Source organism: Nyctereutes procyonoides, unplaced genomic scaffold (genome assembly GCF_905146905.1).
Source record: "Nyctereutes procyonoides isolate TBG_1078 unplaced genomic scaffold, NYPRO_anot_genome, whole genome shotgun sequence".
NCBI classification, from domain to species: domain Eukaryota; kingdom Metazoa; phylum Chordata; class Mammalia; order Carnivora; family Canidae; genus Nyctereutes; species Nyctereutes procyonoides.
In genome coordinates this window covers 65,298,596-65,316,626 of record NW_026575126.1, presented here as the reverse complement: position 1 = coordinate 65,316,626, position 18,031 = coordinate 65,298,596, and the positions used below count along the sequence as shown (strand labels likewise).

General features: G+C 48.8%; 1 protein-coding gene across 5 annotated transcripts in view; it reads left to right on the top strand.

Moving 5' to 3' along the window:
- The first annotated feature begins 4,317 nt into the window (after positions 1–4,317).
- Positions 4,318–18,031, top strand: part of RADIL (Rap associating with DIL domain) — a 67,907-nt gene continuing 54,193 nt past the window's right edge. For 3 of the 5 annotated variants that reach the window (XR_008666393.1, XM_055339722.1, XM_055339721.1), the window contains exons 1-2: positions 4,363–4,422; positions 8,625–9,223. Coding sequence is in view for 4 of the 5 variants with exons in the window: in XM_055339722.1 (XP_055195697.1) it covers positions 8,689–9,223 (535 nt within the window). In the remaining variant the exon portion in view is untranslated. Of the gene's footprint in view, positions 4,423–8,624; positions 9,224–18,031 lie in introns of all 5 variants that reach the window. The other 2 variants (XM_055339724.1, XM_055339723.1) reach the window with 1 other exon arrangement.

Genomic DNA, 18,031 nt, shown 5'->3' with positions numbered 1-18,031 from the left:
AGACTGGTTGTTTTGCATATGAAACGACTGGTTGGTTTGCATATGAAAGGTATATCTTAGCAGGTGAGTTGTTTACTCTCCAGAGATTGGCTACCCCTGGGAAGGACAGTCTTCCCATGCTGCTATAAGGTCCCAGATATGAAAACATCAAAAGCAAAGACATCTTAATACACACCAGGTGACTTCCCCATTGGTCTGGGCTTCCCTTTACAACAAGGCAGATGGGTCCCAAGAGAAAGAAAGTCAGGTAGGAGACACGATCTTTTATGATCTAGCTTTGGAAGTCTTCACTTCTCCTATGTTCTATGGTGGACACAGCTAAATAGTCCTTCCAAAAAAAAAAAAAAGTCCTCCCAAGATCAAGGGGGAGGGAAGGCAGACCTCCTCTCCACCACCTGATGGAGGAGAGTTCGAGTTACAGTGGAAGAGGAGCATGTGGGATGTGGACATATTGATAGGGCTATCTATCTTTGGAAACTGCCTCAAACTCCATCACCCAGAAATAATCACTGTTAATATTCCCAACCTATCCTGATTGCACATCTTCTTGAATGTGATTTAACAAGGGAGAAGTGATCTGTTAATAAAATTTTGTGTTCTTGGGCAAGTCCATTAGCCTCTCGTGGCTTCAGTGTAGACGTGGAATTAGATTAAGGGCTCTCACGTGTGTCTTGGGCACTAGAATGATATCCAGCTGGACTAAGCTGTTTCTCCCCAATTTGAAAAATGGCCACTTGTTCTCAATTCTCATTTCAAAACAGTTAATGCATAGTATTTTTTCGATCTTAATTATTTTTCTCATACATACATTACAAACTAAATGGTACTTTCTATAACAAATTCTCACAGTCATCAAATCAAGTAAACAAATAGAAAAAATTAATGTGAATGGAAATGTCAGACCCAGCCAAACATATTTAATTCAACACTGTGTTTCTTGAGGCTACATATGCTCATGTTCTTGATCTTATATTGTGATCATATCACAAAGTCATATTTTTGGCCAATGACATTGATCCTAACTTCTACTTGGTTTGAAATACTATCCCACATGTTCCCCAGTTCCAAGACTGGGCCTCGAGGCTTCCCCACCTGAATAGTTTATTAACCACTGGGGTAGATGATTTCTTAGGTCCCACCTGAGCTAAAATCTTTGACAATCAAGTAAGTGGTTCAGGTTCTATGCAACAGATGAAATACTCAAGTGTAAAGTGATTTGACATGATCCATTTGAACAGAACTGAGACTTTTGTTTGTTTCAATCAAACACACCTACTACCCCTGGCTTCATTTCCCATCTCCATACATTGAATCATGTTTTTTTTTTAAGTTTTTATTTATTTATTCATGAGAGACACACAGAGAGGCAGAGACACAGGCAGAGGGAGAAGCACGCGCCGTGCAGGGAGCCTGATGTGGGACTCAGATTTCCCAGGACCCTGGGATCACGACCTGAGCCAAAGGCAGATGCTCAACTGCTGAGCCACCCAGGCGTCCCTGAATTGTGTTTTCAAATTAAGTATCTTACCCAAGCTACAGATGCAAATGCCTCTACATCAGAATAGACATATCAACTTTAAACTGAATAAAATAAAATATAATTACTCTGTAGACCTGATACCCCATATATCCCCAGTGCCAGGAGGTGTACTACATTGTTGACTGGAAGTTGCTCAACATATGACACAGCAAGGAAAGTAACAGTGAATTTTGCCTGATGAGTGTACAAGGAATGGCCGAACCCAGAGCACTGATGTTGTAGGTTGTGGTGCTGAGTTCATTGAGAATGGGATCCCAGGATTAAATCACTTGTTTGGACAGAAAGAAAGACTGGGATCTAAGTCCACGTGCCTGCTGCTACCTGTCCTTCCTCCCTTCTGGTCCCCCCCCAGAGCCCAGTCTTTCTGCCCCTAGACAGGTCATCTCTTGGGGAACCTGCCCTTTGGTGTTAACCAGATGCTTTTTCTTTGGGCTTCTTGGTGCCTTTCCTTGATGGAGTCCTAGGATTCTGCTGCCCTCTCGTGGCATTCCATTTTATTCCGTGGATTTCCAAAGATGGACAACCTTGCAGCTCAAAAACTTGTTTTGCTCACCTGCCCCTGGGCCCGGCGCAGGGATACATAGATGAATAAAACTCAGTTCTTGCCCTTGATAAGTTTCCAGTTGAGGGGATGAGAAGGAGATGGGTGGAAATTTATTTATTCCTTTGATTACGTAGTTAGCCAGTATTTATTGAGTACCTCGTAGGCACCAGCATGGCACTAAAGAAGGCAGATGAGGTACCCGCCTTTACAGAACACGACCCTCAGTGGGTGTTAAATACTCCAACAAATACAGTTATTTATTTATTTATTTATTTATTTATTTATTTATTTATTTATGTATGTTTATGTCTAAAGATTTTATTTATTCATTCATGAGAGACAGAGAGGGAGAGAGAGAGAGACAGAGACATAGGCAGAGGGAGAAGTAGGCTCCCTGCAGGGAGCCCAATGAGGGACTAGATCCCAGGACGCTGGGATCAGGACCTGAGCCAAAGCCAGATGCCATTGAGCCACCCAGGTGCCCCACAGCAAATACATTTAAATAGTGATAAATGCCTATGAATTAAATAATGCAAGTAATGAGATGGAGGCCATCAAGAGAATGAGTCCAGAGAGAGTAGTGGAGCTGACTTTTAATGAGGGGAAGGTGCCAGCATGCAGATACAAGAGGAGGAGTATTTGAGGAAGAGGAGGCAGCAAGGGGAAAGATTTCAGAGGTGGGAATGAACAGTGCATTTGAGAACAGAAGTTCAGTATGGCTAGAGTGCTGTGATGGAGGGAGCATTGGCATGGGCAGCAGGGACAGTTGGGGTAGGGTTTGAGGTCTGCTTATTCTAAGTGCAAAGGGGAGTCATGGAGGAGCATAGGCTAAGGAGTAACATCTCATTTGCATTTAAGGAACATAGTTTGATATAATGTGAACCAGTGGGAGTGCAGAGGAGGGGTGTAGATTCAAGTGTGGGGGGCAGGGAACCCTTCCTGGATAAGGTGTGTTAGCTATCTTTTGCTGCATAACAAACTTCCCCAAACTCAGTGGGTGAAATCAATAAGAAACATATATCATCCCGCAGTTCCTGAGGATTGGGAATTGGGGAGCAGCTTTGCTGGATGGTTCTGGCTCAGGGTCCTTCATGAGATGCAATTAGCATGTTGGTCAGGGCAGCATTCAACTGAAGGCTGCTGAGGCTGGAGGACTCACATTCAAGATGGTGCATGCATGTGGATGGCAGGTTGGTGCTGGCTGTTGGTTTTGCACCATGTGGATCTCTCTAGGGCTTCTGGAGTGTTCTCCCAATATGACAGACTGCTTTTCCTAGAGTGAGTGATCCCAGAGAGAGCAAGGAAGCCACATCCTTTATAATTTAACTCCAGAAGTCACACTGTCATTTTGGTGAGATCTTAGTGATTACACAGATCAGCCCTATCCAACACGAGAAGGAACTACACAGTTCCAGAGGGTGTGAATCATCGGAGATCTCCTGGGAGGTTGGCTACCACATAAATAACACCTGATCTGAGTCCTAAAGGAAGAGTGGGGATTGGCCAGGTGACGAAGATGAGTGTTAGGGTTGAACTGTGTCCCCTTAAAATTCATAGGTTGAAGCTCTGACCCCTAAGGCTTCAGAGCAAAACTATATTTGCAGGTGGGGCCTTTAAGAGGTGATTAAGTCATAAAATGAGGTCACTGGGGTGGGCCCTAATCCACTATGACTGGCGTCCTTGTAACAGAAGATTAGGACACAGACACACACAGAAGGATGTCCATGGGAGGACACGGAGGAGAAGGCCAAGGAAGAGGCCTCGGGAGAAACCAACCCCGCTCCTCCTGCAGAGGCACCACCCCTTGAGCTGCAGGCAAGGGTGGGCTGCTTGGTCTCTTTCTCCGCAGTTAGCCCCGCCCTCTCCGGGAGGCCTCCTCCCGCCCTTATATTCGAGGCCACGCCCATATCCATTAATTGGCCGGCAGGTGGCGCTGGCGCTCAGCCCAACTCCTCACCAGCTCCGCCCCCACCAAGGCCCCACCCCCCCGGGGACTTGTCCTCATCCATTGGGTGGCCGGCAGAGGGAGGCCCCGCCCCACGAGGCCCCACCCCTCATAGGCCCCGCCCCGTCCGTTGGGCGCCGGCAGGAGGCCCCGCCCCTCACAGGCCCCGCCCCGTCCTTTGGGCGGCCGGCAGGAGGCCCCGCCCCCTCACAGGCCCCGCCCCGTCCTTTGGGCGGCCGGCAGGAGGCCCCGCCCCCTCACAGGCCCCGCCCCATCCTTTGGGCCGCCGGCAGGAGGCGCCGCGCCACGCGCGGGGCGAGGGCGCGAGGGCGCGCGGGTTAACGGCAGTGTGGGAGCGGCGCGGGAACGCGGTGGCGGCGGGCTGTGCCGGAGGTGAGTGCAGGGTGCGCGAGGAGCGGCAGCCGGGGTCCCGGGGCGCAGAGCCGGCCGGCGGGGAGGCCGCGGGGCGCGCGCTGGGGCAACGGGGCCCTCACAGGGCATCTCCCGGGCCGGGCCGGCCAGGCTTGTCCGGTTGCCATGGAGACCGGCGGTGTCCCGGCCCCGGGCGCGGCTCCGGGGGTGGGGAGGGGGCGGGACCCGAAGGGGGGCGAGCGCGGGTGAGGGCGGTCGGCCCTGCAGGTTCCAGGGTCCGGCTGCGGCAGCGGTGCCATGGGACTTGGGAGTCCGGCCCCACCACTGCAGGGCACCCCAGGGCCTCAGTCTCCCTGGTGGTCCCTTCGAGGGCGTCTGGCAGCGCGGGCGCCGCGGGGGAGCAGGGCACCCGGGGCCGCGCCCTCGTTCCAGGGTCGGCGTGACATCCCCCCTCCACCCGCCCACAGCTGGTCCTGGTTTTCCTGCTCACACGGCGGCGCGTTCCCCCACTCGGGTGCCAGCTGAAAGCATTGTCTCCCAGCTATTTCTGTACCACCTCCAGCCCCTCGACAAATACTGGATCTAAGAAAACAGATGCTGAGCTGGAGCTCCTGGGGGCCTCCGAGGAAGAAACTGGCTTCTTTCCCATCAGGGAGCCGGTTGATGGTGGGAGGCTGCAGACCCGCCTGCTCAGCAACACCCCCCCACCCCCCCAAGGGCGCGCGCGCGCGCGCGCACACACACACACACACACGCACGCGCGCGCGCGCACACACACACACTCTCTCTCTCTCCCTGTTAAGTGTTTAGTTAATCTGAAATGCCCAAAAGAATTTGCAAGTTGAAGGTGATTACAGGTGTCTCCAGTTAGCACCTCTTGTGCATTCCAGAGAGGAGCCAGTCCTTAATCCAATCGGAGGAAAAAGTCCCCTCTCAAGAGGGTAGCATGTCAGAATTACATCTGATTAAATTATTTTTGTATTTAAAAGCATTGCTCTGGCTAGAGCTCTCAAAACAGGATTTATGGACGGTGCGGATAAAGCAGAGCCTGGGAGTCTACCCTCTTCCTTCCCTGTCCTGGTGGAAATTCTAATGAGTTCCACATTGTGGTGTTGGGCTGGCCATGTGTCTCCACCCATTTCGTCAGCCCGGCACTGACCTCACTCATTGCACTCACTGGGGTGACTTGAGCTTGTTTTCATCAGAAATTAGATTCTTCCTGGAGAACAAGAGAAAAACATTGCCTGAGAGGTGCAATAGCAAGTGTCCTACACGGTTGGTCCTGTTTCCCCAAATATTTGTGTGAAAGAGGAGTGGGTAGCAAAGAGAAAGACAGGTCATGCCTCCAAAACCCAGATTGAGTTACCCAGGGCACACCCCACTCTGTAGGGTGTACCTGCGCTCTGGCCCTTGCTAGGGACCATCTGGCACAGGGGGACAACTAGGTCATCCTCTGCATTCTGCAATTGTGAAGGATGCTGGCAAGGGAACACGTGGCCACCATTGGTGGCTGCTTTCTGAAAGTGGCCACAGAGAGAATGACCATGAGGAGAAAAAGGCTCCTTGGCCAGATAGACCAGGATTTGTATTTGCTGGGACTTCTGGGGCTTAAGAAGGAGCTTCTGAAGAGAACAGATAGATCACAGTCTGTCCTACATTTTCTCTCTTGATGTGATTTTGCTAACTTTGCCTTGGAATCCTGCTGAAGAGAAGGGAGGGGAGCTCGTTTCTGAGTCCCTGGGAGGGAACCTAGCAGCTGTGTAAGCTTCTGTTTCTTGTTTATTAAAGCAGAGTTGTATATGCTTCAGACCTTACAGAACTTGGACCTTGTGCCAGGCACAGAATAGCATTCCCCTTCTATGCTGTACCTGGGTGCCTTCCTTGCAGTTTAGGACATCATATTTAAGTTCACATTCAGACATTTCGAAAGGCAGCAGCTTCCAAGCCTCTGGGCCACTTTGGGTTTGGGTCAAGACCCTGGAGCCAATGCTTGGAGGAGGAGGGGGCCAGGTAAGCAGGGCGTCTATGGAAGGTTCGGGTACTTTGCGGAGGCCCTAGAGGCTTCTGAGCTGAGGTGTCCTGAGAGGCAGGGTTGTGTAACTCTCAGAAGGCTCATACCGGTATGGGCTGCCGGTGTGGCATGCAAACTTGGTATGCAGGTACTATCCAAAAAGCTTCAGCTGTGTTTGATGGGCCCATGCGGGGAGGCCAGAGTTAGAATTTCACAAGGAGGGCTCAGTGGTTTAGCACTGCCTTTGGCCCAGGGCATGATCCTGGAGACCCGGGATCAAGTCCCACGTCGGGCTCCCTCAATGGAGCCTGCTTCTCCCTCTGCCTGTGTCTCTGTCTCTGCCTCTGTCTCTCTTCTCTCTCTCTCTTTCTCTGTGTGTGTCTCTCATGAATAAATAAAATCTTTTAAAAAATACTTAAAAAAGAAAAGAATTTCACAAGGAGATGGGTCACACATTTCTCAGGGGGAGAGAATTGAAGCCCTGATTCATGGAGACTGGAGAGAACCCCAAATGCTTGTTCTGTTTAGGACACTGCTTTAAGAGAGTTCTAGGCTTCAGGAAGCTGGTGTATAATAAAGAGCTTTGCGGGGGGGGGGGGGGGCGGGAAGCATAAATAACAGGCTATAGAACACGAATGTCCTCCACCCACCCCCAAAGGGCAAACGTTAGTATTTGGAACCTGCTCTTTGGTGCAAGAAGCTGTCAGAACCATTTTGAAGATTTGGGGCTTCTCTGAGGATGTATGGTGGCTGACAGACCCAGGCTGGTCAAGAGGAGTTGAATGGCAGGTCTGCTTCCAGGCTTCCTCAGTGAAAGCCCTGGGTGGAGTGAGAGGCTTACAAAATGTGACAGAAGCCTCTGTGGAGCTAGCAAGAGGCCCAAACACAGGTCCACTGTGGGTTCCCTTGGGGTCCGTGTGGGCCCTTTTGTTTAGGTGGCTTCTCAGTGACATTCTCCTACCCCCCACACACAGCTTCACTTCCAGAAAGCCTTCTCCAGTGCCCGTGGAGCCAGGAGTGGGTCAGGACAGGACCCTGACTTCAGCTGAGTGCCGTTTTTCTCCCAGTCACAGAGGCCATGCCCACTGCTGTCCTCACTGGGACCTGGGCCACTGTCTCCAGAGCCTTGAGAGAGTAGACATTTCTTGGTTGGTCTGCTTTTGGGTTTGGTGAGCACATGAGCAGAGAAGCGGGATGCAGTAGTCAGGAGATGGGTACAGTTTTTCAGTGTCCTCTGGCTGTTGCAAAGTCTCTGTGTTCATGAAGCAGAGACTGCCTTCTTGCTCCTACAGCGCTTGGGCAGGGAGCAGGGGGCACCTGGTAAACTTAGAATTCTAGGTCCTTCGAGCTCCAGGTGCATCAGAGTTATGATTTTATGACACACCAAAGCGTCCCTGAGCTGTTTCTAATTTCCCCAGCAAGATCGCATCTCTGGCTGGGACAGGGCCTGAATACCAGGCTGGATGTGGTGGGTGGAATGCATACATTCCACTCATGCCTCCCCTGGTTCTGGAAGAGCCCTTTTGTGTCCATTGTACTCGTGTGGACCTTGTAGTGCTGCTATCCTGAGGAAGCAGCTCTTCCAGGCCACGGCCAGTCATCGAGGAGCCATGTATTGCGGATCTATGTGCAGAATGTCTGATTACTCAGTACTCTGTTAACGTGTCTGTGACTTTGCCTGTTTGCCTGGATCCATTTGTGCTTGGGATTCATTCCCCATATTAGAAGCTGTGGTGCAGGAGAGGCTGAGCTTAAGGGGATTGGGCTTGCTGCCCTCTGTGGGCTGCCTCCTACAAGACCGGGCCAGCCCTGCACGATTCTGCTAGGCAAGTACGCTCATCCACATGCCCGCTGCCACTGTTTCTTGGCTGCCTGCCGCAAGGGCGTATGTGCCTGGCTCTCCGCAGAAGTCAGAACCCTATGGCAGAGCCTGTCTTACCTTTTGGTGACCTCATCGTGCTTCCCGGTAATGGCTTTCCTTGAAGGGTGCTTGAGGCCATTGGAACCTGCTCTGTCCCCTGTGGTTCCTGCTGGCTTCAACTGTTAGAATTCTGACTCAGGTGCTCGTGGCACTTGGCCGGATGTAGCATGCCTGCTGGCTCTGTTGTGAAACCAGGCCCTGGGTGGCTTATTGAGTCATCAAAATTCACTTGAGCCTTGATTGCTTTGCCACTCATGATGGTCAGTGCTAACCCTTATGTTTTTCTCCCAGGACACAGCCTTTGCCCTGTCATTGGCCAGAGCCCTCAGTCCTTGTCCATGACGACTGGCCCACCATGTTTTATGGGACCCACTTCATCATGTCTCCACCCACCAAGAGCAAGCTGAAGCGGCAGAGCCAGCTGTTATCCAGCGTGCTGTCCCGGACGCTGAGCTACAAGTACCGAGACCTGGACACCACCTTCTCCAGCCTGGGTGCGAGCGATGACCCTGCAGAACTCTCCACCCAGCTCTCGGCCCCTGGGGTCCTGAAGGTGTTCGGGGACAGTGTCTGCACGGGTACCCACTACAAGAGCGTCCTGGCCACCGGCATGTCCAGCGCCCAGGAGCTGGTGAAGGAGGCCCTGGAGCGCTATGCCTTGAGCCCAGAGTGCGCCAGCCAGTATGTGCTGTGTGACGTGGTGGGCCAGGCTGGTGACCCTGGGCAGCAGTGGCAGGCTGAATGCTTTCGGGTCTTTGGGGATAATGAGAAGCCCCTCTTGATCCAGGAATTGTGGAAACCCCGAGAAGGCTTGTCCCGGAGGTTTGAGCTAAGAAAGAGGTCAGACGTGGAAGAGCTGGCAGCCAAGGACGTGGACACTCTGACTGCAGGTGAGGACGGGAGAAGACTCAGGGAAAGCAGGGGCTGGTGGGGGGAGAACCTAAAGGCAGAGGCTTAGGGATCTCTTTGGGGGAAAGCTCAGTAAGGTGTGTTTGCTCCGTGATGGAGTTTGAGGACTTCTTAAATTCACTGCTTTAATTGAAGCTGCCGTGGAGACTGTAGTTCATCTATGCTGTGGGACACGTGCTGGTGCTTTAGCGGCTCCTGCTGCCATCTTGCAGTCATGTGCTTTAGTGCCAAGCACACACCATACATGCTGTGCCAGTGGAGGTGGCACATGTGTTACGGGAAGTCCGGTAGTACCTGCAGTACTGGGCGAGTCTTAGGGACAGTGCAATGAAAGGACAGGGGAGGAAGTTGAGTCTTCAGAGATGACAGGGTGCACCGAGTTTGCATGAGTTTGTGGGTGCCTGGGGCACTTGGCGACCTATGGGGCCCTGCTCTGCGTCTATTGTTCAGTTGGCGGGAAGTTGATGACCTTAATAGGTAAAATGCCATAAATCATAATTTTCTTCAAATGCTGAACAACTCTTAAACGTATGTTAAATCATATTTGACTTTTTCTTAATTTCCTGGAGAAATGGTGGCTTAATGCAAAAAAGGGACTTGTCCTGAGTTATCATTTGATTTCATGATGCCCCAGGGTCAAAAGGGGCCTTGAGCATTCCTGACCTGTTGAGTGTGTCTCTGAGGTGTTGTAAATGTTCATTTTCATGAGCTCTGTTTCTGCTTTGGGGCCTGCTTTGTACTGTCAGTGTGTGAAAAGGAGCAGGGTGGTGGGTCAGTGGGTCTCCCAGGGGCTGGGGTCACTCAGGCCTGATGGGACCCTTGAGTCTCACAGTCCAGTCTCACAGTCTCACTACTGGCATTTAGCAGTAGTGACCCTCTGTTACTTTAGGCAAAGTAGCTCACCTCTTGTGGCCTCAGTTTCCTGATCTGGAGAATGGGGGCATGACTTCAGCCTCGTGTTAGTGACATAGAAAAGCACTTAGCATGGTGCTTGGCAGATGCCAAGGAGTTGAAATTCCGTATCATTATTAATGTTTCCTGTATGTGGTAAGCAGCTTGTTCTGTGTGCTCCTAGGCAGAAGTGTGTGGAGGACAGAGTTGGGGTTCCTTCTGACAGGGGGAGTTAATCCCTGATGACATTGGGAGTTACTGGCATACAATGATGATTAAAAGCAGGCCCAGGTGGAGTTGGTATTGTTTCCAAGCCTCCCTGGACTAGCACCCCAAACACCCCCACCCTGTGGGTCTAGGCTTTGGTTTTTCGTCTGGCCCTGTCTTGCCTCTCATGAAGCCAGGCAGACCTGCTGAGGGGCCTCACTGGTGTTCAGCTCATGGTCATTGTCCTTACTCAGCCAGGGCCTTGGAAAGATTGCTGTGTGTTGTACAGATGATGGCTGGTGGGGAACCGGGGGCCAGATGCCATCTCCCGACATGGGACCTTGTCTCTTGTTCACCAGCCCCTTGCAGATGGCCTTCCTTTTATGTGAGTTGAGGCAAGAGAAGGCCCCATTGCCCATGGCCTATTCAACTTGGTGTTGGTTTTGCAAAACCTTTCAAATAAAGAGTCTATTGAACAGGACCAGTCTCACTGACACACTTCTTCGGGCTGGAAGCGGGTTGTGTTACCTGCCTGAAGCAGGCCTCCTAGACCCCAGGGAGTCAGCCTTTGCTGCTGGCCTTCTCTTGGGGTGTGGTCTGGGCACCCCAGGGCCTCCTGACCATGCTGTCCCCCTTGCCTGTGACAGTAAAGACAGTGCGGTGAGGCCTGCGGAGGCTGTGGCTTGTCCGAACTGACCCCAGAGAGCTGAAGGGGGTGTTACATGTCTGTTGAGGATTCTGTGCCAGGTTTGATAATAAGAATCTCAAGCTTGTTGGACTGGCTGCTCGGGAAGACTTTGCCCCGTGTCTCCTGCTTTATATGCCGCCCATCGCACCCCCAGGGCCTGCTTGTCTTCTACTAGAGAGTGGGGCCTAGCTGGCCTGTGTGTGGGCATGAGGCTGCGTGGTGGCATTTGCACAGGTGAAAGCAGTGCCTACAGAGATGGGGCGTTTTCGTGTTTAGGATGGTGGTGAATTCCACCGCGGGACAGTGCTCCACGGCTTCTCTGTTCTTCTTTCCCCTAAAGAGCAGAACAGGTTGATCCTACTCTTCCAATGAGCCAGTAGTCTACCTCATCTGGGAAAAATGGTGGAAAGGGGAAGGGACTGCCTGCGTGTGCATGTACATGTACGTGCCTATGTGCACGTGTATGCACGTACATATGTGCACATGTGTGCGTTATATGTGGTGTGTGCATGCACGTGCATCTGTGTGTGACTTCACACCGGCCTTCTCAGGCTTCAGGTTACTGAGCACTGCCATCATGGTTTTCACCAATCCACTCCCCGTTGTCACAGTGAAGGAGTCACCCCAGTCATTAGTGAGTCTGGGCTCACTGGTACTGGTTTCAGAATGAGCTATAGCCAATGCCCAAGGCATGCATCCTGGCTGCTCTTTGGAGTTGAGCAGCTGGGAGTGGGTGCCGGGAACTCACCCCAGGCTCTTCTCCTACTGACTCGTTGGGGTCCCCTCAGAATCAAAGCCTGAGAGAGGGTGTGCCAGATGCTTCCCAGAGGCATTGGAGCAAGAATCCTTGGGGCTTTCCTTAACCATTTGGACCATTATTATGCACCCATAGTAATGCACTCAGGCACTTTGGGTTTTGTTTTCATAAACACTGTCTTTTCACAGCTGCCAGCTTCCCCCTGATTTCCAGAGTATCAAAATATTGTGCATCCGCTCTGGGAGAGAGACTGCTGGTGTAGGTGGGGCGGCAAGGCCTCTCCTACTTGCATATCCCCAGAAGGCTGGTGTTTAGCATCAGGAGCACAGACAGGGCTCTGGGTCCTGTCACTGACATACAGATGGTAATCAGGTTCCCTGCACTTTGGGGAGGAGTGACAGCTGGGCCATGTGGCCTTTATCAGTGGCTTGGGAAGGCGAGAGAAGGTTCTTTTGTGTCTCGGGGTGGCAGAATATTTGGCCTAGATTTTTCAAGCTTGGCCTTACTGACATTTTAGGCCAATGGTATGCTGTGAGGGCCAACCTGCATATTAGAGGGTAGTTAGCAGTTCCAGGCCTCTGCCCACGAGATGCTAGCAACACCTCTACTGGCTGCAGCAACCAAAATGTCTCCAGGCATTGGTGGCTGTCCCTGGGGGCAAACTTGCCCTTGCTTGGGAACCACAATTTGGACCTAGCAGCCTGAGCTTGGTTGGCCAGTGGCCATGTACCTTTATGATCCTCAGGCTACACCCTCTATCTTGTGGCTCACTGAGGTACTTGGATGCCTTGAAAGTCCAGTGTTTTGAGGGTGACATGCAGAGCTGCTTTCTCTGCTCCTGGGTGCCTTTTTGCGTGGTGTACTATTGCCCTCGGAGACTTGGCATTGTTCCATTCCCTGCAGGCAGGGTCTCCTCCTTTGCTTTGGGTGTCCCCTGGAAATCAAGCAAGGTTAGAGTGTGTCAAAGCTTCTGTGACTCAAGGTGTGCAGGCTATGCCATTGCAGGGCATCTCTGCCTCAGCCATTGGCCTTGGGACTAACCACCCTTTGAATGCCTGTACAGTGTGGGTCATACAGTAGATGCTCATTAAATGCCTCTTGATGCATGTAAGGAGAACAAGCTCCTCTTGAAGTCCCACATCATGTGTGCATCTAAAACTCCAGGGTTGGAATCCATTTTCTTTGCCAGGGGATGGGGACAGGGAGGAGAGAGGGTGGTGTGCTGACGGCAGTCCGTGAGTGCCAGGGTTTGAGTGACGAGGAATTTGCCACTTGGGCACCTGACAGTGCAACCCACCAGCTTCTCCTCTCCTTCAGGCCCGGAGTGGCTGGTGGGGGCAGATTATGTCATCTCTGAGTGCGCCTGACTTTGGGTGTGTGGTTCCTCCCACTTCTCCATCCATGGATGTGCAGATGGAGCCTGGACTCCCATGACAGACAGGGATGTTGAGGCTGCATGGGAGCCCTCTGGTGTCTCTACCCTCTGACTGTGCACCATGAATTGTGTCCTCACACATCCCCTAACCTCTCTGTGATTTTGATATTTCTCTTCTGCTACGAATCTGATCATTAAGAACTTCTCTCGGGATGAAGGAGGCGATTTCGATTTTCTTCTCCTTTTGTTTAGAAGTAACTGCCTTGTAAGTCTTGCGTGAGATTCCTTTGAGCATATTCGCAGGGATAAAAATCATTGTGGGCAGCATTTATCGTATGTGATTTGGTGAAAAGTAAGACAACTGCTAACTTTTCTCATCAGTCTAAAGTAATTGAGCTTAAAAGACATTTTTGAGGATTTTTAGTTCAAAGAGAACATAAAGTTGAATGGTTATTTGCTCGCAGCCCATCTCATCCTTTAATTCACTGTGTAGATTTTTTAAAAGTTCACAGCCCTCAGTTCCACATTGAAGTGCAGCATTGGAAGAGGCTTAACGCCTGCTCCCCTAGGCTGGGTGGTGCCCACCCCGGGGCCTGGCCAGCAGCACCCCCGCCTCCCCAGGGATTCCCAGGGGATCCCAGGGAATCCCCAGGGATTCCAGCCATATTATATAAGGAGCCTCCAAAGCTTAACACAGAACACACAGGGGGAGGTCACAACTGGTGTAAAATGTCTGCAAGATGTAAAATATAAGAGGAATTGGCTAAGGTATGGCTGGTGTGGACATTGCAGGGAGGGAAGTGTGTACCTGCGGGGATGCAGGCTCTCCTGGGGAGTTGGAGCCAGAAGGGATTAGGTGTCAGGTGGAGGGGTTGAGCAGGAATACCAGACATCTGTTAGCCATTAGATCTGCAGTTTATCTTTCTTTACATTTGGCCCCCAGTTGGGATGCTCACAATGTGAAAGTGGATGTTTATTGGTTGTCATGACTAGCTACTGATTGTATAAACGAAATAGCACTTAACTCATATTTTCTAAAACCTCTTTATAGTTTTATTGAAATTGATTTTTAAATTCTGGAAGAAGTATATTTTTTAAAAAATCCATTAGCCTACGGGATGAGCACTGGGTGTTATTCTGTATGTTGGTAAATTGAACACCAATAAAAATTAATTTATAAAAAAAAATCCATTAGCCAGCATTTGCTCTCTAACTAGTACAACAAATTCTCCTAGTCCTTGATGCCTTCTCTGTCATACAAAATTGCAACAAAATGAATCAACCTCTTTAAAGTTGTCTAGAAACAGGTAGACATAAAAGCAAAATTTGGAATTTGGTTAAATGGGAAGAGAGATCTCACTTGGTCCAGTTAACCATGTGAAGCATTTCCAAGAAGTATTAACATATTAACAACTATGTTTTATTAACATTTAAAGCATGTTGATAGTTGTTGGTTCCCAAAAATGACTTATAATTTTGGGGAAAGATTTTGGAGGATATATTTAATCATGTAGGATAGTATCTCTTATTGGTTTTAGATAATATATTCACATAAACAGAGAATGCTAGTCAACTATTTTTTTTCCTTTTGATGGTTGAAGTGGCAGAAATATTCCTAGAGGTCTTGAACACATGTTCAGATGTGTACAGAGTGAAAGCAGTAAATGAGGCCCAAGTCCGCCTTCTTTGCTGTGCTGTTGTTGCACAGACTGAGTCCATCTTTATGAAAGGATGCCCAAGATAGGTTTGAACAAGATGAACAGGGATAGGGGAGATTGACCTCCTTAGCTCTGAGACATGTTTTAAGACTGTGGTAATTCAAAGCATGTGGGTTTGGGGACAGAAACATCCAAGCAGATGGAGAGAACACAGTAGAGATGGGAGAGGCAGATCTGTGTGGACTGACTCAATGGGAATTTGGTGTGATGTAGGATTGCATCACAGAGAGTAGGGAAAGGATTTTGTAAATGGTGTTGGGATAATTGGCATCAGCTAAAAGAAAGAAAGATTTCATAAGACGACTTAAAAGGCACAAACCATAAGGGGAAAAGGTAGAGGGATTTGACTGTGTAAAAATTTAAACCTTCTGTTGAATTAAGGACACTGTAATAAGATTAAGATCTACTGTGGTGCTATAAATTTCAGTTCATTGCTTTTGATTGAGTCATAGTTTTCCATCATATACATATACCACATTATCCTTTCCCCAAGTCATGGGCGCTGAGGTTTCATCCAGCTTCATCCTACTACAAACAATGGCAAACACCCCACCCTCTAGAGGTTCTGTGTAGAGTTCTCTTAGTGTATTATCCAAGGAATGGAATTTTTGTCTTGTAGATATATCTAGTTTTTTTTTCCTAGTAAGCACTGCTGGACAGCAGCTTCTCCAGAAAGACAGCCATGACAATGGCGTGCTTTCTTGTGAGGCCCTTCCACATCCTTAGGCACTGAGTATGAGCCCCTGACCCACAAAAATCTCCTCTGGAAACACTTCAAATCAAAAGGTCCTATAATGTAGTGGGGTACTAGAGTCATGCAGCCATAGAAGCTCGCTGTAGCCAACTGGTACGAGTAGCTGTAAACCAAGTCATGAAATAATTTCCCAAAAGTAACAATATGTAGATTTGAAAGTGACCTCTGTCTAATCAAAATTCAAGTAATAAGTCTTCTGGTTATTGATTACCAGGGATTCGAAGGAGAAAGAATTTTTCTGTGTTCATTCAGTAATTTATCAGCAAATATTTGTTGAGTGCTACTCTGTTAGGTGCTTGACTAGGGGTGTGTGTGTGTGTGTGTGTGTGTGTGTGTGTGTATAGAGAGAGACGAGAGAGTGAGCAGTTGACAAAGCAAATCATGTTCTCATGGAGCTAAGAGTCTAGTGGGAAGTAAAGGCAAAGAAACAATCACGGGAAAACATAATTACAAATTGTGATAATGATGGAATATTATTCAGCCATTAGAAATGACAAATACCGACCATTTGCTTCGACGTGGATGGAACTGGAGGGTATTATGCTGAGTGAAGTAAGTCAATCGGAGAAGGACAAACATTATATGTTCTCATTCATTTGGGGAATATAAATAATAGTGAAAGGGAATAGAGGGGAAGGGAGAAGAAATGGGTAGGAAATATCAGAAAGGGAGACAGAACATGGAAGACTCCTAACTTTGGGAAACTAACTAGGGGTGGTGGAAGGGGAGGAGGGCGGGGGGTGGGGGTGACTGGGTGGCGGGCACTGACGGGGGCACTTGACGGGATGAGCACTGGGTGTTCTGTATGTTGACAAATTGAACACCAATAAAAAATAAATTTATTATTAAAATAAATAAATCTAAAAAAACACAAATTGTGATAACGCTATGGAAGAAAAGCACATGTGCTAATTTAGCATGAATGTTAGAGAATTCTGAGGAGATAAAATTTAAACCAATCTCAAGGATGACAACATGTTAAGCAGGTGAAGAATAGTAGACACTTGGTGGGGTGGGAAGGGCCTTCTGGGCAGAGGGAAGAGCACTGTGTACAGACTCAGGGTGAGAGACAGTGAAGCAAATGCAATGCATTGGAAGAAGGCCATTGTGGCTAGAGTGTGGAGGAAAGCTCTGGGCAGTGAGGCTGGAGAGATGGTTAGGGGGAAGACAAGCTGGGTTGTTAGGTATTTTAGACTAAGTATAATGGGAGGCTACTGAAGGGATTAAAAGACCACTCTGGCTCCTAGTAGAAAATTCTCAAAAAGGTCAGTAATAGGAGATTAATTAGGTTACTATAGGAGTCTAGATGAGAGTTAATGGTAACCTTGAGTAGAGTTATGAGGGATTAGGTAGGGAGTAGTGTATGAATCCCAAATGTATTCTGGAGAAAGAATCAACAATATTCATAAATGAAACAGATGTTGAGTATAAGAAAGAGGAAGGTGTTGAGAATGCCACACTCCCCAGTCCCAAAGGCAGCTGCTCAAATTCATTCAATCATATCCTTTAATCAAGACACTCAAGGAACACTCGTATTTTTCTTTCCATCTTAGGATCAAAATCAGGAAGGGACCTCTGCACAGTTGGGTGGATGGGGATGCCATTTACTAGAATGGTGACTACTGAGAGAGAAACAAATTATATAGGGAAGAGTAAGCTCTCTTTAAACCAGATTAAGTTTCAAATACTCAATGGAGGTGGTAGATTGGAAGTCAGATAATATGGATCTGGAGCTTAGAAGAGAATCTGTTATGGGCTGCCTGGGTGGCTCAGTTCAGAGTCTGACTCTTGGTTTTGGCTCAGGTCATTATCTCAGGATTGTGAGATCAAGCCCCATATTGGGTTCTGCACTTAGTGGGGAGTCTGCTTGGGATTCTCTCCCTTTCCCTCTGCCTGTCCCCCCATTGTGCACATGGTCTCTCTCTAAAATAAAATCTTTAAAAAAGAATGTGTTACAAAAGCTTATATTAAGCTGTAAATAGGTGATATTTAAAGCTGTGAAAATTGAGATTATTGAGGTAGTGAATATACATATGATAAGAAATAATTTAATATGGAATCTAGAGAATCACTGACTTTAGAGGCTAAGTAATGCAGGAGCAGTCAGCAAATTAGGCTGAGGGGAGGCCTGAGATGTACAAGATAGCACAAAGAGTGTAGTGCCATGGAGGCCAAGAAGAGGCTTTTATAAATAAAACAAGATTTAGACCATTAGATCCATTGGATTAAGCACATGGAAGTCAACAAAGACCTTACTGATGGCTGTGTTGCTGGAATGTTGAGCATGCAAATCATATTGAAGTGGTTTGAAAAATAGGTACTTCTATTTCTTGCAATATGTGGGATTACTTATCCTAGAAAATCTTTCTATATAAAGTACCTGAAAGTGTTGGTTGAAA